The sequence below is a fragment of the Enhydra lutris genome, unplaced genomic scaffold, assembly GCF_002288905.1.
Source record: "Enhydra lutris kenyoni isolate GAN:26980312 unplaced genomic scaffold, ASM228890v2 scaffoldscaffold1, whole genome shotgun sequence".
In the NCBI taxonomy this organism is placed as follows: domain Eukaryota; kingdom Metazoa; phylum Chordata; class Mammalia; order Carnivora; family Mustelidae; genus Enhydra; species Enhydra lutris.
The window spans coordinates 28,554,946-28,577,967 of NW_019154085.1; the positions used below are offsets into that span (position 1 = coordinate 28,554,946).

Genomic DNA, 23,022 nt, shown 5'->3' on the forward strand with positions numbered 1-23,022 from the left:
CCCCGAAAATTAGTCTTATTACCTATAAACATCAGTGAGCACTTTCATAAAGAAATCAGGAGTAGAAAGAATAGTGGATTTGAACGTCCCAGGAACAAGAGTTTTGTCCTACCTTTGTCCCTGAGTGGCTGTGAGGCCTGGGGCCCCATCTTTACTTATAAATGAGTCTAATCATACCATTCTTTCCTTCCTCCTACACTTTTGAAGCCTCAGATGAAGTCATCTACGTGAAAAGTACTAAAAAAGGCTTGCACGTGGGTCTGTTGTTAGTGATCTTGCCAGTGAAGTGGAACTGGAAACAGGTTAGGTGAGAGAGCTTCCCCCTTTCCTGGAGGTGTCACCTTGTGACGTGGCCAGGGTACGGGGCCATGCTTTCCAGTCCTCCCTGACCGTCAGAATCACTGAAAGGCTTGTGAAAACATGTCCATTCCTCGGGGCATACCTCTTCCTAGAATCAGAAATGTGAATCAGAATCTTCAGGGGAGGCTGAAAGAAACACCCCCTTGCTGAATCCGATTCTCCACAGGCTTTGGTGCTAGACAGACCCGGGCTCTTTTCAAATCGTGTTAGTGGCTGCAGGACGCCGGGGCCAGGTGTATTACTTAACCTCTCGGAGCCTTGTGTCCTTCTCTGTAGAAAGGGAGGTAGTAATGCAGGGTGTGAGGTTTAAAAATAGCAGTTTCCGGGGCGCCTGGGTGGCTCAGTGGGTTAGGACCTCTGCCTTCGGCTCAGGTCATAATCTCAGGGTCCTGGGATCAAGCCCCATATCGGGCTCTCTGCTCGGCAGGGAGCCTGCTTCCTCCTCTCTCTCTCTCTGCCTGCCTCTCTGTCTACTTGTGATCTCTCTATGTCAAATAAATAAATAAAATCTTAAAAAAAAAAAATAGCAGTTTCCAAGTGCTTGGGGCCTAGCAAAAATTGTCGACTGTTATGGTTGGCGGTGAGAGAGAAGCCCAGTGACTCAGTGATGAGTTCGCACCTCTGATCTGCCGGCGGCGTGGTTGCATTTGGAAGGCTAAGCACGACCAGAAGAGATGAGTTTGCGGCAGCTAAGGTGTGCCCTCTCGCCCTGCCCACTGGCGCCCGTGGACCTTGGCCTCCTCGGTCACCCTGACCTGCCGGGGGAATTCCCAGCTCTGCATACCTCTCCTGCACAGGAAGGCCTTCCCGTGTTTTACCTGCATTTGTTTAAACAGCTCCACACTCCACAAAGCCAACAGCCATTTCCTCTTCTCTTATTCCAGCCCAAGATAATAGCTGCTCTAGGACCTCTCATTGCCGGTAACTGTGTCCCCTCCGTAATCTCAATGTCAGGCACCCACACTCTGATCCCCATCTGTCTGCCCAGCTCAACAACCCCAGCTGCGACAGCTCTGTGACCACACCAGGACTGACGGCGTCTGCGTCTTATCTCCTTTGCCCTGTCCCTCCCCGTTTCACTTCCCTTCTTAGCCAGCCTCAAACTCTGATCCCCCATGAGAATCCCCATACCCCCCCCCCCACCTGGTGGAGCTCAGCACGACACCCAGCTGAAAGGGAGAAGGAAAGCATGCAAGGTGCTGACAGATCTCACGGAGTTCATCAAGACTTGGGTTTTTCTCGGCATTCATCTTGACCTTCCCACCCTAGATGATTACTCCACACTTCCCCACCAATTTCTTCAAAGCTCCCAACTCCTCCACAGCCTTACTCTCAGGCTTAACCTTGCTTCCCATGTCACTGAGCAGACTAAAGCTCTCAGAGAACTGCCACCTGGATCTCCACCAAGCTCTCTCAAACTTCAGTGTGCTAACAAATGATGTGGGAATCTTATCCAAATGCAAATTCTACTTCCGGCGGTGGGGCCTGAGAATCTGCATTGCTAATGAACTCCAGGTGATGCTGCTGCCTGGTGACTTTCTCTCTTCCTCGTGAGATCAGAAGCTTCTCAAGCTTAATTTGACCAATGCTTAACTCCTAATCCCGTCCCCATCCCTACCCAGTCTGACTGAGGATTCTAGCATCCTCCCTCATCTCCATCAAGGATGCAAGATACACAGGTAGGAGGTAGAAGGAGGGATGTCAGAAGGAACTCCAGCCTTGCAAGTGCTGTCTGATAGAAATATGACTTACGCAGCATAAGGACTTTAAAATTTTCAAGGAGGCCCGTTTAAAAAGTAAAAATGGGGCATCTGCATGGCTCAGTCAGTTAAGCGTCTGCCTTCAGCTTGGGTCATGATCTTGGAGTCCCAAAATCAAGCCCTGCATTGGACTCCCTGCTCAGTGGGGAGTCTGCTTCTCCCTCTGCCCCTCACCCTGCTTGTGTTCTCTCTCTTTTCCTCACTCTCTCTCTCAAATAAATAAATAAAATCTTTTAAAAAAATAAAGTAAACAGGTACGATTAATTTTAATAATTTATTTCCTTAACCCAACATTTGTCTAAAAGCGCCATTTCAACATTTAACCAAGTATAAAAGATTGTTGACAGGATTTCTTTTCATGCTAGGACTTCAACATCTGGTGCGTAGTTTACAGCACACCTCGATTTGGATGCTAAATTTTCATCAGAAATACTGACTCTTTATCTAGATTTTATAAAAAATATATAGTTGACAATGTTGATTCACATACCCAGGTTGTTCCAAACATATTTGAGGAACTGAAATCAGTGTTAATTTTTATATTTAACTTTAAATGAATTGAAATAAGATAAAATTAAAATTCAGTTTCTCCGTTGCACTAGCCACAATTCAAGTACTCTCTGGCCACATGTGGCTGGTGGCTACAGTATTGGACAGCACGGACGTGTATAGCAGTTAAGCTGGTCATCAACTGGGGGTAGAATCTGGGGGTCAAGGTCTATGCTGTAATTCATTTCAGCCCCCCCCACTTCTCCCTAGATGCCTGGCCTAGGACCTGAACTCAGTACTTTTTATCGAAATAAATTTATCCCCAAGTCAAAAATTGATGTCTAGGAACACACGCTTCATTCCCAAACACGACCACTAGGGGGCAGGAGCTGGCTATCATCTCTTGGCAAGAAAGAGGAGACCGCTAACAATTTTCTAAACAGGTGGAAGGTCATTCGGGGCAGGGTTTTATTGCTTCTCATGACCCATTAACGAATTCAATTGAGTCATACCGACATTGAAAAAAGAGACCAGAAAAAAATACGAACATAAGCTCTATTATTGTTATGTGTAACATTGTGTATGAGTCTTTTTTTAGGTTTATTTATTTTAGAGAGAGAGAGCATGCACAAGTGAAGGGAGGGGCAAAGGGAGAGAGAGAGAGTCCAAAGCAGACTCCCTGCTGAGTGTGGAGCCGAGCACCGGGCTCCATCCCACAACCACGAGATCATGACCTGAGCTAAAATCAAGGGTGGGATACATCACCAGCTGAGCCCCCCAGGCACCCTGTGTATGAGTCCTGATGTAAAATGTTCTTATTGCGAGTCATGGTCAAAAAAGTTTGAAAATCGCCTGAATTTCCCATACCTACAGATAAAGAAACCAAACCCACATGCTGACCAGTATTGTAGGAAATGGGACTAGGAGAGCTCCTGATGCGGTCTCCTCTTTGATTTAGCTGTTGTAAATCCTCTGAAGTTAATTTGAAAGGGAGCTGAGCTCAGAGCAGCCGAATGGCATACCCAGGCTCAGGGCTAGGAGCTATGGAGCCAGGCCTCACGCCCAGTGCTTTCATACCGACTCAGCAAGGGTTGCTGGGGGGATGCGGGGCCAACGGTGTGCTAAGGTCGCCCACAAGGGAGCTCGCAGTCCAGTGGGCAAGACAGACATTAGCAACTAATCTCACACGTAAATACATCATTAGAAACAGTAATACCTGCTCTGAAGGAAAATGGACGCGGGGTCCTAACAGAGCAATGCATGGGACTGCACTGAGCTTGGAGAGACCACAGCGGCTGCCCTGAGAGGATGGTATTGAAGAGTAGCCTGAGTCTGATGAGCTGTGTGTGTGTGTGTGTGTGTGTGTACGTGTGTATGTGCAGAGATGTGTGGGGCGTGTGTGGATGTGTGTGATATTTGTGTGTGTGTGGATGTGTGTGATATTTGTGTGTGTGTGGATGTGTGTGGTGTTTGTGTGTGTATGGGTGTATGTGGTGTTTGTGTGTGTGTGTATGTGTGTGTGTATAGTGTGTGGTGGGTATATGTGTATGTGGATGGTATGTGGTATGTGTGTGCAGATGTGGCTGTATGTGGTCCATATGTATATGTGTATGGTGTGTATGTATGTGGATGGTGTGTGAGGTGTGTGTATGTGTGTGTGTGCTTGGATATGGATGTGTATGGTGTCTGTATCATATGTGATGTATGGGTGTGTGTGTGTGCATGTGTGCGTATGCGTGGGTGTGGATGTGTATGGCATGTGGTATGTGGTGTGGATGTGTGCGTGGATGGTGTGTGGTATGTGTGTCTGTGTATCGTATGTGATGTATGGGCTGTGTGTGTGTGTGTGTGTGTGTGTGTGTGGCAGTGGCGGGCATGCTGCGATCGTTCTCCACTGAAGGAGCAAGCTGTGTGGAGGCAGCAGAGGCTGCCCCGAGGCCGAAAGTGTCTGGAGTGCTGGGGAACTCAGAGGTGAGGTGATCCCCGGGGCGCAAACTGAGAGGAGACTGGGGAGCTGGTCGGGGCCAGACCTGCAGGACCTCTTGGGACTTGTGACAGATTTTGAATTTTACTTCAAAGGGAAGCCATTGAATGGTTTCTGAGCAGAGGAGAGACCTGATTTGGTTTTGGCTTTAAGAAGATGCCCTGGCTCTGAGTGGACAGTGGGCTGGGATGGGAGCGTGAGGGCAGGGCAGCCAGTTAGGAGCTATCTCAGCATCAGAGGGAAGATGGCGGACTTCCACACCCCACAGCCACCCCAAACCACATACCTTCTTCGGCCTCCTTTGGCTGGCTATCTTTCAAGTGCCCCCACAACTATCTCTGCCCTTCACTGTGCTCAGAGCTGGCTTGGTTGGACACATCAGTGGGCCCTTTGTCCTCCAGCTTCAGTTGGGTTTGGTCAATGGAGGAGGGGAGTCAAGGAGCCTGAACTCAGGGTATTTGTCCTCCTTCTCCTTCCCGAAAGGTCTCCATGGACGGGCTCATCCTTCAACCAAAGACCAGGTGGTCCTGTCCACTCACCTCTTTCCCTTCAAGTTCTACACCTGCTCTGTGCCGTCACCCGTCAAGCCTAGAGGTGGTCCAGGGCCCCACTGTCATGGTCCTGGGGAACGGCCGCTATCCCTTGGGCTCCCTGTACCCCGCCCATCGCCTTGTAATCAGTTCATAATGCTCCCCTCCAGTCCTCAGTTTGAGTGGGTCCTCCATTTCCTGGCTGACTCTGCCTCGACTGCCTTCTTGCCACCACCCCCAACCCCGCTGGCAACACAGCATCAGTGGGAGGAGCCTGGACATTGGGGTCAGATAAAACTGGGACCGAATTCTGGCTCTGTCCCTTACTAGCTGTGTGATGGGGTGCATCACTTAGCCCACCCGAGCCTCCGTCTGTTCATCTCTAACACAAGGACACTGTCACCTCACACAGCCTCACACAGTGGCTAGGACAGCAAAAGAACACATGCAAGGGTGTGGTTCAGGCCCTGTGCACAGCAGACTACCTTCCGCGCTCCGTCTGTTTTTCCTTTCCCGGCCACGGAGTGAGCATTTGCCACTTGGCACGGGGTCCGGCGCCGTGATGGGCGCTGGGATGAGGGGGACACTCGGGAGGCTGTGGTCCTGGGAACAAGGTACAGTGACTCCCCCGTTGGACTCCACCACAGTTCAAGGTAGAAAATCATGAGGGTTACTTTCCAAACCATTCATTTCATTGTTTACAACTCTGTGGCAGGTGTTTTTCCAGAGTCTGGGGATAGAGTAGTGACCAGGCATAAAATGTGATCAGAAGGGGCATCAGAGGGGAGATTGAATTCACTTTTAGCTTTAAAGGAGCTGTGCTCCAAGGTAAGCCATCTCAGTCTCCCTGGGGACTGACCTCACTCTCCTCCCTCCCCCTGGGAGAGCCTGCAGAACTCCCCAGACTGAGAATCAGCCTTAATGAGTCACAGGCACTTCAGGAATGTATTAGATCACCTTGACCATGTGGGGGCAGAAAGTACCCAGAGAAGAGTGCCTGGGGGATTTCTCTAGACCAGGCGGGGCAGATGTAGGGGACAAAAAATCCAGGACAGTGACGAGGGCAGACCTACTGAAGGGGTGTGGGGAACATGGAAGGGAGCAGTGGGAGCATAAAATGCTGGAAAACTGGGTTGAAGCCATATTGCTAAATCAGGCAAAGTGAATTAATGGTGTAGGCACTGGCTTTAAGTGGGGAGGGGGCAGACCTGATTGAGAGTTGGGCTTCCAAAGGCTTTGTCCGATAGCCTTTGTGAGTTGGGTGGGGGCCAGAGGTGGCTGCAGTAGGCCGGGTGCTAGGACCCCAGCCCAAATTGGGGTGATGGCAGTGGGAAATGGAGGAGAAGGATGACCCCCTCTGCACCCATTCCTAAAATGTATATTGGCGTGCCCATAAGGACCAGGCATCAATGTTGCAAGAAAGACAAAAGATTCAGTAACATCAGTGAATGAGTATCTGGAAAGCCCACACTGCGAGCTTTACTTGGGTAATCAAGGTTAGTGGTCAGAAAAGCTCCGTGCGGGTTCTCAGTCCCTTCTGCCAAGAAAGGGATTGGGGATCCCCTACACCTGCCCAGCCATACCTGGAAATGACAAGAAAGAGGATGGGTATTTCAGTTTGGAACTCAAGAGGGACACCGGAGTGGACGTTTTCTGCGAGCAATGCTTTCTATGTCAAACGGAGGCAGGGGAAGCAGTGAATGTGACTCTGGAAGTAAAAGGGCCAAGTCATGAGCTCTGGGGAACAGGAACCAATGGCAGCAGAAGGGGCTGCCTGTGGGAGGACAGTCAGAAGAGGCTGCGATAGGGAAGGTGGAGCAAAAAGAAGGCTCTGCCCAGAGGTTAGGTGTCCAGGAATGAACAGTGACAAAGGGTTTTGTTTATTAATATTTTTTAATTTTTTTATTTTTAAGTAATCTCTATGCCCAACGTGGGGCTCCAGCATACAACCCCGAGATCAAGGGTCACACACTGTCTGGACCAAGTTGGCCAGGTGCCCCAAGGGGTTCAGAGCGGAATTAGGATGGAATGATGGGAGCAGAAGCTCAGTTGAGTGGCCTAAGATCAGTGCAAAGTGAAAAGTAAAGGCAGGAAGGAGGACTGCTTTCTTTGTTTTAATAAAATTATATATATCTTAATTATATATACAATTATACATATATTAATAAAATTATATATATATATTATATATATATATATTTAAAGTAAACTCTACCCCCAATATGGGGCTCAAACTCATGAACCTGAGATCAAGAGTCACATGCTCTACTGACTGAGCCAGCCAGGCACCCCTCTAAAATAATTTTTTTATTAAAATAGTAATACCTTCTCATTGTAGTAATACAGAAAATACTTTTAAAATATAAGAAAAAGAAAACAAGGGGCACCTGCGTGGCTCAGTTGCTAAACATCTACCTTTGGCCCAGGTCATGATCTGGGGATCTGGGTTCTGGGATCAAGCCCCACATCGGGCTCCCTGCTCAGAAGAGAGTCTGCTTCTCGGCCTTCCTCTCCCTCTGTCCCTCTCCCCATGCTCATGTTCTCTCTCTCTCTGTCTCAAATAAATAAATAAAATCTTAAAAAAAAAAAGAAAGAAAAAGACAACAAATGATACCCCATAAGTTCATCAGTCAACAATCATCACTGGTAGCATCTTAGATTTTCTTCTGTGCATTTTGTTTACAGCAATCTTACCAATGATACAAAATTTATCCATGCTTGTATCCTGTTTTCCTTCCACTTTATGTTAAAATGGACACCCACAGTGTTAGCTTGAATGTTTTCGGCTGCAGGTATCAAAACAGAACAAAACGACTAAATGTGGCTTAAACAATAAGGACTATTTTTATTTCACGTAATGAGAAGTCCAGGGGCAAGGTAATCTGGACTGGTTAATTCGGGGACTTGGTTATGTCCTCAAGGACCTGGGTTCCATCCTCACTTTTGCTCTGCCATCTCCAGCATGTTATAGTATCCTCCTAATCCTAAAGTGGCTGCTGCAGTTCCAGGCATCACAGGCAGATGACAGCATCCTGGACAAGAAAAGAGCACAGTGCTATTGTATTCCTCTTCAACAACTAGGAAAACCTTCCTGGAAGGTCTGCAGCCTATTTCCTACCCCACCTCACAGCTCTGTGTCGTGGAGCAATTGATCTCTCAGTGCCTCAATGTTTTAATCTGTGAAATGGGAATTATAACTATTTGACTTACAAGGCTATTGTGGGGAGCTGAGAGTTTTTCTGCATAAAGCACTTAGAGCAGTGCCTGGCATATGATTTGTGCTATATAAATACTTGTTGTTATTATTACCTAATGGCAGGAATTTCATCCCATTCCTGGGTCTAACCAATTATGTGGCAGGGCAAAGAATGTACCAATTGGCTTGGACTAGTCAAGATGCACCCACCAGAGCTGGGGAGCGGCTCATTCAGAGGCTATGGCAATTTGGGGTGCCGGGCAGCTCAGTGGGTTAAAGCCTCTGCCTTCAGTTCAGGTCATGATCTCAGGGTTCTGGGATGGAGCCCCGCATTGGGCTCTCTGCTCAGCAGGGAGCCTGCTTCCTCCTCTCTCCCTCTGTCTCTCTGCCTACTTGTGATCTCTGTCAAATAAATAAATAAAATTTAAAAAAAAAAAAGCTATGGCAATTCTAGCAGAGCTGGCAAAACCCAGGTTAACAAGGGAAAAGGGGGCGTGGTGAATGGGCATTAATCAACAGTCAGGATCAGCCACACCTGTGTTGCTTTGCCTGCACGTGTTTTGTTTTGTTTTTTTTAAGTAGGCTCCACGCCCAATGTGAGGCTTAAACTCTTGACCCTGAGATCCAGAGAGCCCTGTGACTGAGCCAACTAGGTACCCCACCGCTGTATTAATTAAAAAAAAAAAAAATCTAGGGGCACCTAGATGGCTCAGTTGGTTAAGCATCCAACTCTCGATCTCAGGATATCACAAGTGGTGTATGAATACCCATCTTCCCATAGTCTTTTCAACGTTCAGATTTTATTAGTTTGTTTTGTTTTGTTGTGGAGAAGGGGCAGAGAGAGAGAGTGAGAGAGAATCCCAAGCAAGCTCCATGCTCAGTGCAAGCCTGAGGTGGGACTTGATCTCATGACCCTGAGATCATGACCTGAGCCAAAATCATGCCCCCAGATTTTATTAGTTTTAATCTTTTCTATTTAAAAAAATATTTTATTTATTTATTTATTTCAGACAAACAGAGCGTGTGCACAAGCATGGGGGAGGGGCAGAGGATGAAGCAAGCTCGCCACTGAGCAGGGAGCCTGATGAGGGGCTCCATCCTAGGACCTTAGGAGCATGACCTGAGCTGAAGGCAGACACTTAAACGACTGAGTCACCCAGGAACCTCCCCTTTTTTTAAATTATTTTTAAGATTTATTTATTTGAGAGGGAGTGACGAGAAAGAGTAGCTTACATTTTCTAGATTTTTTTTTTAAGATTCTATTTATTGACGGAGAGAGAGAGCACGCCTGCGCACAAGCAGGGGGGAGGGGCAGACAGCGAAAAGCAGGCTCCCCATGGAGCAGGGAGCCCCGATTTGGGGCTCCATTCTGATTCTGGGACTCTGGGATCATGACCTGAGCCAAAGGCAGCTGCTTAACCAACTGAGCCACCCAGGTGCCCCGAGATGTCTTTAATTTAAGAAATTTAATTTAACTCTTAGATGTTAAGAGTTTAACATTTTTTCATGTACCCATTTATCCCTTTGTTAATTGGGCTCTTAGTGTTCTCTTATTTATTAAGGTCTTTATATTATAAAGGTCTTTATTATTTAATAGGTAGCTTAACTCTGACAAATTTGAGGCAAATATTTTCCATTTTTTTTTTTGTTTTGTTTTGTTTTGGGCTTTTTCTTTTGTGCGTGCATGGTTTTTCTTTTCTTTTCTTTTCTTTTAAAGATTTTGCAGAGAGAGAGAGAGCATGAGCATGAGCACAAACAGAGGGAACAGCAGGCAGAGGGAGAAGCATGCTCCCCTTGGAGCAGGGAGCCCATGTGTGGGGCTGGATCCCAGGGCCCTAGAATCATGACCTGAGCTGAAGGCAGACGCTTAACCCACTGAGCCACCCAGGTGTCCCATGGTTTTTCTTTTAATATATGAAAGGCTTAAATTTTTTTTAAGTACCTAAAAGGGTAATTGTTTCCCTTGTTAGATCTTCAGTTGCTTTTTGTCTAAGAGTAGTAGATGCCTACTAAAAAATATTAGAAAAACTCTTCAATTGCTTTTTGCCGTAGAAAGTCTTCCACTGTCCAGACGTTGAACATGCATTTAAATTTCCTCTAATTTTGTATGGTTTAATTTTATGTCCTTAACACTTTCATTCACTCAGTTCATTTTGCTGCACTCTGCCATGCACAGATCTAAACTGCTCTTTTCCAAGTAGCTCCAAGCATCGTGTTTCCAGCGCTGTTACTAACTAACCTTTTTGCTTCCCTCTGGCTCTGCCAGCTAGTGTTGCAATCATGCTGCAGAACGAGCAAATCCAAAACTGAGAAGCATACAACAAGCATTACTCTCTCATGCATCCGTGGGTAGGCGGAGTTTCAGCGGATCTAGGCTGGGCTCTACTAGGCTGGCTTCTAAGCTGTGAGTGGGGTCAAGTGGGCTCCATGTGTTTTTCATCCTCCTTAGACCAGCAACTGCCAGAGGGATGGTCTCCTGGCAAAAGGCATAAAGAGACCAGATTCAATCACCATCACATATTTAAGACCTCTGCTTATATCATTGTCTGCTAACATTCCATTGGCGGAAACAAATCATAAGACCAAGCCCAATGTCAATGGTATGGGGAAATAAATACATTTCACCTTTATTGAAATGTGCATAGTCAAATGACAAAGGATGCGTTTACAGGGAGAGATAAAGAATTAAGAACTGGGGTGGGGGGAGAACTGAGAACTGAAATGCAATCTACTAAACCCATGGAGACCAACTTTCAGGAAGCTCAGTCGTGTCATGATAAATGGCAGAACAGAATCCAGAAAGGGACCCAAAGTCAAGGGAGTTTTTTTAAGGCAATGAGACACTCACATTTGTTCATAGGTTGAGGAAAAGCAGTGGTCAGGAGGAACACCCCTTGAAGGTATGAACAAGGCTAATAGCATGTCCTTTAAAAATGCATATGGAGGGGCGCCTGGGTGGCTCAGTGGGTTAAAGCCTGCCTTCAGCTCAGGTCATGATCCCAGGGTCCTAGGATCGAGTCCCGCATTGGGCTCTCTGCTCAGCGGGGAGACTGCTTCCTCTTCTCTCTCTCTCTGCCTGCCTCTCTGCCTACTTGTGATTTCTGTCTGTCAAATAAGTAAATAAAATCTTAAAAAAAAAAAAAATGCATATGGAAACAGCGAAATTTGTAGAGGGGGTGGGCAGGCACAGAACTTATTTCCTCTGAGAAGGATGTTGGCTGGAAGCAAGAGAACTGGAGATGGGCCTGAGGTTTCCAATGGCAACTGGGGGTCATGAACAGGCATCCCAGCAAAGTCAAAGCTGTGTCAAGCATTCGTGTCGGGGGCTCCCAGTGAAGCCTGAGCGGTAGAGACCCTCATTCACATGGGATGGCCATTTGTCTCCAGTCCTGTCCATGAGGGTGGAGCAGTCCATGGGCAGTCAGGCTGGTCCAGGCAGGCTGGAGACTGGCAGGCCAAAGATGGAGGGCCTGGGTGGGGGGGGGGGAGGGGTTCCTCAGCTTCCTTCCTCAGCTGGTGAGTGGTTCAAGGGACTGAACCCAGGTTCTCACTGGGAAGGAAATGTGGGCAGGAGAAGCGGAGGGGCTGGGAGAAAACACATGGTTTGAGGGGCTAGAGTTAAAGGAGTACAGGACGTGGGGCTGAGGGGTCAAAGGGAAGGACACCTGAGATTTTCAGAGGGCAACAAGTTCCAGGGGGATCCAGGCTGGGACCACGTTAGGAGGCTGTTCTATTGAACTGAAGGCCTCGGAAGTGAGGTCAGAACTGAGGCCAAGGCAGAGTTCAGAGTTACCCGTGCTAAATGCAGATTCCTAGGCCCTGGCCAGACCTATGAAGTTGGAATCTTTTGGGGAGAGGCCCAGGATTCTGTATTTTCACAATCTCCCCGAGGGGTTCTTAGACTCCCTGAAGTTTGAGAACAGCTGAGCTGAAAGTACCAATGAGCCACTCTTGCTGTAGGCTCCCCCTCCAGAAGGCAGGGCAGCCAGAGGGAGGAAGGAAATAGAAGATAGGGGTCATATTCGGTTGGGACAGGGCAGGGTGTGAGGAGGCAGAGGACATGGGAGGTGGGGGGGGGGTGGGGTGGGACTTGTTTCCACACAAACCGGGGTTCCAGAATGTACAGCACAGGGCGTTGGTGGGAGGTCTATGGTGGGAGGGCGGAATCAGTGTGGGGGCAGCAGATATGAGGCTGGGCTGAAGCTGGGACAGAAAATCCTAGCCACCACTCTTGTGTCCGGCTGTCTTTTCTACGCTGAACTCACTTCCCCACCCCCATCCAACAAGATGTCTCTTTTCTCTAACATTCAGACAGTGCCAACCATCTCCGCTCCTTCATGACCACTCATCGCCATCATCATCATCATCACCATCACCACCATTAATCCCCTGATTTCCTGACCACCAGCCAAGCACCAGGCCTCAAGCCTGAGGTATGATGCAAGACGAAGGCACGCTCTCAATCCTAATGGAAAGTCCCAGGCCAGTTGGGAAGACAGGATTCAGACACCAGGGACAGGCAAACCGAGATGGCAAGTGGAAAACGGGCAGAGTTGAGAACCCCAGGAACCTGTGGGGAGGCTTGCTCTTCATGAGTTAAACTCTAAAACCCCCCCATCAAAAAAATAAAATAAAATAAAACAAAATAAAAAATAAAACCCCCCATCACAGGCCCAAATGACATGCTGCCCATTGTCTGACCCAGGGGATTAATGGGTTCTCTCCCAGGAGAGTCGCAGAGGCAAACCTTAGCCTTGGCAGTGCACCCCAACTGCTCGAGGTGGGGGGAGGAGGTCATGGGCAAAGAGGGTTTCCTCAGACTTGCCTCTCCGGCAGCCTTCCCTCATAGTAGGAAACACAGGCAGTCACCAGGCTTGTCCCAACTCTCTGTTCACTAGCGACCCTCTCGAGTGGGGAATGGCTTCCGCACATCCGTCCTGTAGGGACGCAGCCCACTTGGTCAGGACGCTTGTCTTCGGATGGTCACAGGTTCAGCGGCAATAACCAAATTATCATTCATTCATTCTTTGTTTCTCTCATTCACTCCTTCACTCACCAGATGCTCGTCACCTACTTTGAGCCAGGCATTGTGCACCCCACTGAGAATACCGTGGTGCAAAGACAGACAGACCCTTCCCTGCCTTCACGGGGCTTATATTCCAGCTGGGGGACAGAGGAGATCACAGAATAATGTCAGTGTGAAGGCGTGATGAAGGAAGTGAGCAGGATGGAGGGGTCAACGAGGGCCACTCAGAGAGGGTCGCAATTTTTCTTTAATTGGATGGATAGCTTACATATGGTAAGTGCACATATTTTTAGGGCACCGTCTGGTGAATTTTCCCATTTGCGTAAGCCATGGTTTCTCCATCTCTGAACTATTGACATTTGGGGCTGGAAAATTCTTTGGGGTGGGGCTGTCCTGTTCAGTGCAGGATGTTTCGCAGTGTCCCCTGGCCTCTACTTACCAGATGTCAGTAGCACACTTCCCCCTCCCTTTTGTGACCATCAGAAATGTCTCCAGTCTTGGCCGCATGTCTTCTGCAAGGCAGTGTTCCCCCGGTGGGGGGCTCCTGGGCTAAGCTATGTAATCGCCAGTCAGCTCAGGATACAGGCTATTCCCATCACAGAGGGGCTGGCCTTTGAGCTCCGACCCAATGGATGAGAAGCTGCTATCTGTTCAAAGAACTGAGGGAAGAGTGTTCTAAGAGGGAGCATGAGCAAAGGCCCTGGGGTGGGAACAAGCTTGGTCCATCTGAGGAACAGTGTGGCTGGTCCGTGGTGACAGGGGAGGAATGGCATCTGAGAAGGTGGAAGAGATAGGCTTGGCATCACTAAGCAGGGGCTTTGGCGTTGGGACATTTGAAAGAACATTTGTCGGTATTTAGTATGCATCTGGTACCATGCCAGACACTGGAGATTCAAAGATGAATCAATTAAATTATACTCCCTACTCTTCAGGAAGAGAGTAAAGTCTTCTAGACTCTAGGCTCTTGAAATAGACATGTAAACGAATACACACACACACACACACACACACACACACACAGAGCATGAGGCACTGCATTGAAAGATAGACTTACGGACAAGACCTAGAGCCGGCAAAAGGGGCATCATGCATAAGCCCATGCTGGGGTGGGAGGGTCCAAGAAGAGCTTTCTTGAAGAGAGTGCATCTGATCTGAGTCTTTGGGGGAACAGAGGATGAATGACACTCCAGGCAGAAGGCACGGCAGGTCAAAATCTCAAGGGTGTGGATTCAGGGAATGACAAATGATGGATTCAGGGAACGACAAGTAGGTGATATAAGATGTAAGATCAGGAGGAGGTGAATACTGAGGCATCAGTCTGGCTGGGACAGATTTCCATGAAGCGGAGATGTCACTAGGCAGATTTTGGGGCACCTGGCTGGCTCAGTGAGAGGAGCACGAGACTCTCTATCTTGGGGTTGTAAATTCAAGCCCCGCCCCCTGCATGGGGTGTAAAGATTACTTAGAAAATAAAAAATAAAATAAATAAATAAATAAAAAATAAAAGCAGATTCAGAGCAGATGTTGGAAGTCTTCCAGAACAGTCCAGGGGAGGAGAGGAGGACTTCCTGAGCCCACATGAGATCTCTAAAACACCCACCCTCGCTCCTTATCCCCAGCCTTGTCCTGGCTCCATGTATTTCATAAAATGCATCTTGGATGATTATCTAATCTTGTCAGTGTGTGTATGTGGCTGGAGATGAAGGCTTGGATCATCCTGTATTCTCAGCAGGCTCAGGCCTGAGCCTGCATTTCCTGTTTCAGATGACAGAGACTGTGTTAATTTCCCAATATAATGCCTTACCTGCAGAAAGGTGTGTTCACAATGACTTTTGATGAGGCTTCATAATTCTTCACTTTGCATGTACAGACCCAGACTTAGAGACATATGAAGTCCCCTGGCCTGGAAGGGACTTCTGCAAGGTAGCCTGATGGTCTTGCCCAGTACTCACAGGTGGGGCGCTAATCACAGGTGGGAGCCTAATGCCATTCTATCAGACACTTGTTTATTCAGACCCTTGGTGGGCCAGGCCCCAAGAAGGAGCTGAATTGTGGGCAAGGAGACAGAAAGGGAGCAGGCCATAGGTTCTGGCCCTCAGGATGTATCCATATAAGAGAAAGTCCACATCTGGGGTTTCTGAATGAAACCAGGATTATGTGTTGGGATTACAGTTCTGTTTAGGGATAAATCAACCCACCTCTCAGCTTTTTGGAAGGATGATGATGACGCCTCCAATTCATTGTGCATGATGAGCCCATCCGTCTATGCTCTCCACGCTGGGGCCCAGACGTGTCCATCAGAGGGAGACAGTGCCTGACTCGGGGGTCAGTTTAGCTAGCCTCTTGGGCCCAAGCGCAGGCTACAGGGAAGAAAACAAGAGCACTGCCTCACCTGCTTCCCTCCCCAACCCCTCCCAGCAGGAGAGAGAGCTCCCTTGACTGTTGGCAACATTTCTTTCCCTTCTCCAGCTGGGCCAGCCCTAGGGCTGGAGCCAGAAAGTTTTGCCAAATTTGTCGATGTCACCATGCCTGCCCTTGCATCCACTTCCCTCCCACTGACCTCAACAATTTCTGGAACCCATCAGGAAGGCAGCAGTGCAGGGGGCAGGAGCAGGGGGAGGAATGGTGTGGAAATCCCACTGGGCTTGGAAGGCAGGATACCAAGGTCTTTCTCCTGTCTCTGCCACCCGTTGTTGCCTAATCCTGGTTGAATCACACCCTCTGACCTTTGTCGTCTCTTCTTATCCTTAATGGCATGCGTTTTACAGGTCACCTGCTTAAGGAGGCCCTGGCCTATCTAAATTGGTCCTCTCTCCTCCTTATCATTGCCCCCTGTGCTCTCGATCCCTTTATCAGAGCACAGTTTGTAATCACACACAGGTATGTACATATGTGTGTGGTGTATATATGTGTGTATATAAATATAAATAAATTTGTATATAATTATGTTTGTTGGCTTATTTGGTTTGTTTCCCTGCCAGATTCTAGATTGCAGGCTCCAGGAATATAGTGGCTGTTTGTCTTTGACCCTTGCATCCCCAGGGCTTGGCGCAAAGGAGGGCACAGAATAATGAATGCCGTTAACCCACATGATCTTCCAGGTTTCTTCCACCTGAAAAAGTTTCAGTCTAGGGTTTCCTGCCAAGAGGACCATTCCGGGGCCTCTCCCAGAGTCCTCTTGTTGGGGGAAGGTGGGAGGATGTCGGGGATGGGGGTGTGAAGGAGACGTGGGTGCGGGGGCACCCGGCGAGCCTCGGTCCCCTCCCCACCTCTGGAGAGCTTGGACCGGAATCCCCGTAGGTCCGACGCCCCACGGGCCCCGCCCCCGGGTCAGCCGGCGGGGGCGGGGCCAGGCCGCCTCCAGCGGGTGGCATTCCGGGCTTGCGCCGAGAGTGGCGAGGGGGAGGGTTCGAACGCCAGTCGCAGAGTGGGGCGGGGCCAGAATGCCCCTCCTCGCCCCCCAGGCTGGCAGTGCAGGGGGCGGGGCCCTAACCCCGCAGATCCCCTGCCAGGGGCCTGGGCCGAGCCGTCGCCTAGCAACGCCCCGCCCCGCCCGCCCCCAGTCGGCCGCGGGCGCCTGCCCCCAGCATGGCCTGGCAGGGCTGGTCTGCGCCGTGGCTGTGGGTCTCCGGCTGCGGGCTGCTGCTCCTTGTCCTCGTCCTGCTGGTGAGCCCCCGCAGCTGCCGAGCGCGGCGGACCCTCCGCGGCCTCTTCATGGCGCGCAGCAAGCGGCTGCTCTTCCGAATCGGGTTAGTGCCGGGCTCCCGCGACGGGATGCGGGGCTCGGGAAGGCGCGCGCGCAGGGGAGAGGGGACCGAGAGGCAGGGGTCGGGGGAGGGGGGCGGCCCGAGGGTTTGGACGGAGCGAGGGCTGGGGCATCCAGAGCCAGAGAAGAGAGAGCGAAGAGGCGGGCTGGAGAAGCCACTGTCTTGGGGGAACTGAGCAGAGCAGGAGTTGGGGGCGGGGGTGGGGGAGGCGCTGGAAAATTGGGATGGGCTGGGGAGGTATTGGAGGGACAGGCCAGGGTGGCCAGGGAAAGGGGGCATCTGGGGAAAAGAGCCAGATGAGGGGCCGGAGACAGAGAGCTGGAAAAGGAGGGCAGGTTCAGGAGAGAAGGAATGCCTCAGACCATCAAAGTGTCACTTCAAACTGCCAGCTGCTTCCATGTGTCCCTGTCTTTCTCCCCATCACCCAGCTCCCCACCATTCTGTCAGCTCTTCTCTCCCAAGCGAGAGTCCCAACTCTACAGGTCTGTCTCTTTCCTTCTACTCCCCCACCCTGGCCCGTGTCCAAAGGTAAGGCTGTGAAATCCAACCCTCCTCAATCAGCTTGGGGAAGTTCACTGACCTCCAATGACTTTTTCCTATCCCCTTCCCCCAGTCCTCACTCTTTCCTTCTCCCTACTTTTCCCCTTTCCTGGGCTAGACTAGGGGGGTAACTAGCTCTGATCTGCCATGGAGACACTAAGAGGCAGGAAGGGAACCACAAGAAGGCTTCCTAGGGCCCCAATCCCTTCCCGCAGCCAGCAGGCCTAGGGGACAGGACCTCAAGCTTGAGGACAGCTATGATGAGGATGGGAACTGTGGGAGCCCTGGCCACTGGCCAGGTTTGGGGGAGGGCCTAAGTCTGGGAATTTCCTGAGCTTCAGAGAGGGGACATTGTACAATTTATCCCTCCTCCCCAGACCACCCCTGGGGCACCCGGGTGGCTCAGTGGGTTAAAGCCTCTGCCTTTGGCTCAGGTCATGATCTCAAAGTCCTGGGATCAAGTCCCGCATCTGGCTCTCTGCTCAGTGGGGAGCCTGCCCCACCCCCAACATCTCTGCCTACTTGTGATCTCTGTCAACTAAATAAATAAAATCTTAAAAAAAAAATGAAGAAAGAAGCTTCAGCCCTAGGGTTCTACTGAAACAGTCTAAGGGGTACAGATACAAGGGCTAATTGGAGGAAAAGTGGAAGAACATGAGGGGAGACAGAATCTTGCATGGGTGCGGCTTTGGGGCACTCAAATCTCTAAAGGCTCGAACACTGGTTGCATTCTTTTTTTTCTTGTAAGATTTTTTCTTTTCTTTTCTTTTTTTTTTAAGTAACCACTACACCCAACATAGGGCTTGGTGCTCAAACTCACAACCTAAGATCCATAGTCACATGCTCTACCCACTCAGCCGACCAGGCATCCCAAAACTGGTCACATTCTTGATAAGGCTCCAAGTCACCATTGCTCTGCAAAAAGCATTAAATAATGAGATTTACAGATATTTAAATAATTTCATGTTTGGGACCTAAAAAAAAAATTTTCCCCATAAAATTTCTGGGAATTTTGCAGCTCTGTGTGGAGATAAATTTTTAAATTTACTTATGGTTTTCAAAATTAGTCACATTGAAGTCATACAAATGTCCTGAGGAAGTGCAAAAGAAAGGTTTCCACAAAGAACTGGAATCAAAAGTTCTGGAATAAGAATTTCCAAGATCGCCTTCTCCGAATCCTGAGGGTCTGAGTATTTCTAGAACTTAGGATCTGGAAGTTTCCAAATCTCAAAACTTGGAATTCTCAGAGAACTTCTTTGGAATTCGGTTTCCCTATTGGACTTTCCTGTCTGGATCTCCTTATTGCCTTGGAATCAACTCCCCAAATTTGCAGAGCAGAAGGGCGTGCCTGGAATCAGAATTCCAGATCCTGCCCCTCCATGGTCTGGGAAACAATCAGTTCAGTCCCTTGGGGGAGAGGCTGTTGGCTGCTGGGAGGGATAGGGGGTAGTGAGCAGGAAATGGTCTGGGGGAAATGGGCAGGTGTTGCTACTGGGGGTGGCCTCCAGGAAGGATGGAGGGGGTGGGTGGGATGGGGATGGAACAGGCTGTGATGGGAAGGGGCAGAGTGCAGGGGCACACTCCACCCTAAACATGTGGTTGGGAGGACCCCAAATGGAGGGTTCCTTTGGGGGTTGGAAAGCAGGTGATGGAAATACTAAGAGAAGAGCAATTATTATCATTAATAACAATCATCACTGGTGTTTGACGATTTTATAAAGGGCTTTCTTCAAACATAATTACAGTTGTATTGGGGCGCCTGGGTGGCTCAGTGGGTTACATCCTCTGCCTTAGGCTCAGGTCATGATCCCAGGATCCTGGGATCAACCCCTGCATTGGGCTCTCCGCTCAGCAGGGAGCTTGCTCCCCCGCCCACCCCACCCATTGCCTCTCTGCCTACTTGTGATCTCTGTCTGTCAAATAAATTTTTTAAAAATCTTTAAAAAAATTACCGTTGTCTTGGGATGGGGATGAATGGGCACCATGGATTGTATATCTAGGCTAACCTGAGATAGACATGCACACTTGGGGACTCGGCAGGGCACGGGAGACAGGTAGCACATGGCATGTGGGGTTGGACAAATCTGCTTTTGAGTCCTAGGTTTGTTGCATAGTAGACATTGGACCTTGAACAGATAACTCAGCCTCTCTGTGCCTCGGTTGTCTGCATTTGTAAAATGGGCATGGTGATGGTACCATCCTCATGGGCATCCCATGAGGATCAAATGAAAGTATGCATATAAATGCACAGGGTCTGGCTCATAGTAATTGCTTGGGAAATGTTAGCAATGGCTCATTCTCGAGCAGGGAGCATGGCTGGGGGGTGGGGGCAGGGGGCGGGTGGGGTTGGCCAGGCTCCTTCAAGAGCTTCCTTTCTTACTTCTCTTTTCCAAGACTGTCCTGTCCACCCAGCCCTCAGGAGATCCCACATCTCTCCATTCATCCAGTGAACTCCTAACTCTTCTGGGTTGGGATTGTGGGATCACAGATAGGAACAGAGTCTGGGTGCTGCCCTCAAGAAATAGGGGAAAGGAGCAGAAAGAGGGACCCAAACCATGGTGGGAGGCAGGACAGGACAAGTTCCCCAGGGAGTGTCAGGGGGTGCCTGAGGAGGCTGGGATCGGGAGCATGGGACTCTCCCATATGTGCCCCCTGCTTTGTGCCTCGGTTTCCCTTTTGCCCCTTTGCCTTCTCAGCGGTAGTCAAGAAGGTATTGCAGAATGGGGCCCTGAGCAGAGCCTCCTCAGAGGCAGGGGTGAATAGGGCACAAAGCTGAGCTCATCCAGGGCTTGGAACATCTTGTACACCTGGGAGAGCAGATGGCACCCAGCCTTTGGGGGTAGATAGTCCTAGCTGCCAGAGCCCTTCTGCACTCCCTCTTTCTTTTTTTCTTTTTTTCTTTTTTTTTTTTTAAAGATTTTTATTTATTTGTTTGACAGACAGAGATCACAAGTAGGCAGAGAGGCAGGCAGAGAGAGAGGAAGGGAAGCAGGCTCCCTGCTGAGCAGAGAGCCCAATGCGGGGCTCGATCCCAGGACCCTGGGATCATGACCTGAGCAGAAGGCAGAGGCTTTAACCCACTGAGGCACCCAGGTGCCCCCGAGGGGGTCTTTCTTGACTCTCCTGACCCAACTGTCCCTGGGACAAATCTTGTTTGCTCTATTTCCGTAAGAGGAACCTGCTTCTCTGGGGCCTGTGAGGCCCACTGGCTTGATTTCAGGGAGAGGCAAGAATCCCGAGCTGAGGGCCTCAGGGTAAATGACCCACCTGCTTGTGACAGGAATGAAGGCTTCGTGGAGGCAGTGGGCTGGGCCGTCCCCAATATGGCCTGTCCTTTTCCTTTCGGCCGGCCTTTGGGACCCTGGGGAGCTACAGCCCCAGCATCCACAGTGGCCCCTCTGCCACAAGGTAGTTTCCAAAGTGTGGCTCTGAGTGGGAGCCCCCATCCCCAAGCCACATTGCTTACAAAATGGAGTTGACTCCCCGACCTAGGCCTTTGCGACCCTCCTTCACCCCTGTAGACCTGCCCAGGGCCATGTTCCGCAGGCCCTGAGATCTTTCTACACTTCCTTCTGGGGCCAGTCAGACCTCCCTTCCTCCCTCTGTCTCTACCTGTCTGACGCTGTTGTGTGCTCAAAGCTCACCTGCAGAAGATATCCAGGCACACCTGTTGGCTCAGTCTGTAGAGCATACGACTCTCGATCTTGGGCTCCGTGTTGGGTGTAGAGTATACCTAAAATAAATAATTAAATAATAAAATATCATCCCAAATCTGAACACACCTATCCCTGCTTCCGCTGTTGTCTCCCTGGGCCAGCCCGGGGTCCTCTCCTGCCTGGCCTCATAAACTGCTTCCTTTGGCATTTGTGTCCCAAAGTGTTCTCAGTGCAGCAATTAGAACGAAACCATTAAGATTTAAGTCAGAAGTGTGCCATTCTCTGCTCAGATCCTTCCAGAATAGCTAAAGTCCTGTGTGACCAGCCAATCCCCAGCCCACCTTTTGTGCTCTCCCCTGGCACATTCTGCAGTGCCTCCTTGGGCCACTTGGCTCTTCCCCCAAACCCTCTAAGACAGTCTTATCTCTGAGCCCTTCCACTGCCGTTGTCTCTCATCAGAACCTTCTTCCCCCAGATGGCCACGTGGCTTGCTGCCCTGCTCCCTTCAGGTCTCTGCTCAGATTTCACCCTACTGGGGAGTCTTGCCCTGACCACCCCATATAAAAAAAACAACGCTCACACTCCTGAGCTCTATCCCCGGGAACCTGCTTCATTGTTCCGTGACACATATAGCACCATAGGGCATCCTATGTACTGATTTGTCTGTTGGTTTATTGGTTTCCTCGCCCAACCAGAATATGAGCCACAGGAGGGGAGAAATTTCTTCCAGTAATGTATCCCAGTGCCCAGAACAGTTCCAGGCACACAGTTGGCCCTTGTTAAAAGTTTTCCAAGTGAATGAAAAGCTTGGCACAGGTGCCATTTCCTCCGTGAAGCCTGCCCAGGCTCCCCAGTCCAAGTTCATCTCTGCCTCCAGCGTGCCCTTGGCCCTGGCTTTCCCCTTAGAGCTTTCACTGCCCATTCTGGTTTGTTCTTCCATTAGGTTTCCACAGGTCTGATTCCTCCCTCCCCCCACCGCCGTTAGACTCCTAGCCCAGGGAACAGGACCGAATCAAGAGGGCTGGCATTGGGACGCCTGGGTGGCTCAGTTGGTTGGACGACTGCCTTCAGCTCAGGTCATGATCCTGGAGCCCCGGGATCGAGTCCCGCGTCGGGCTCCCGGCTCCGCGGGGAGTCTGCTTCTCTCTCTGACCTTCTCCTCACTCATGCTCTCTCTCACTGTCTCTCTCTCAAATAAATAAATAAAATCTTTAAAAAAAAAAAAAAAAAAAAAGAGGGCTGGCATTGCGGGGAGGGAGAGTGGGGGAAAGCTGGATGGAGTCCAGGGAGGGCTGTGAGGGCTGCGGACAGGCATGGAGACTGGAGATAGGCCCCCATGGTCCCCCGAGGCAGGCCCGTTCCGACCACGCAGGCGCTTCCCCTCTCCAGGGCATGGGGAAGTGCCCCCCTACTCCAGCCCTGCTGGCAGCTTCAGGAAACTCCCTCCCTAGGGCCTTTTTAGCGGTCTCATTATCTTCTTTGGTTTCCTCAGTTTTGAGAAAACGTCAAACGTTGAGTCTCTTTCTGTTCCTAAGGGTCCTGGGAGCAGGCCCCGTTCCAGTAGCACTCCAGGCCCCTCGGCCCTCAGACAGGCATTTCTGGGTTGGATTTCAGAAAGAGCTCCCTGTCAGGTGCAAAGCCTGGGTCAGGCTGTGTCCTGGGGGAGAATGAGGGGAGATGGTGAAAGTACCCCCTGACCAGAGGCCTCTGCAAC

The 23,022-nt window shown here is 50.0% G+C and overlaps 1 protein-coding gene across 2 annotated transcripts in view; it reads left to right on the forward strand.

The window, feature by feature from the left end:
- LOC111158054 (paroxysmal nonkinesigenic dyskinesia) overlaps positions 1-23,022 on the forward strand; it is a 60,670-nt gene that overhangs the window by 22,853 nt on the left and 14,795 nt on the right. The window contains exon 1 of one of the 2 annotated variants that reach the window (XM_022519979.1): positions 16,927-17,094. The exons of the other annotated variant lie outside the window; for it this stretch is intronic. Within the exon in view, the coding sequence (XP_022375687.1) occupies positions 16,934-17,094 (161 nt within the window). The 5' untranslated portion in view covers positions 16,927-16,933. Of the gene's footprint in view, positions 1-16,926; positions 17,095-23,022 lie in introns of those variants that run through there. 2 annotated transcript variants of the gene reach the window in all.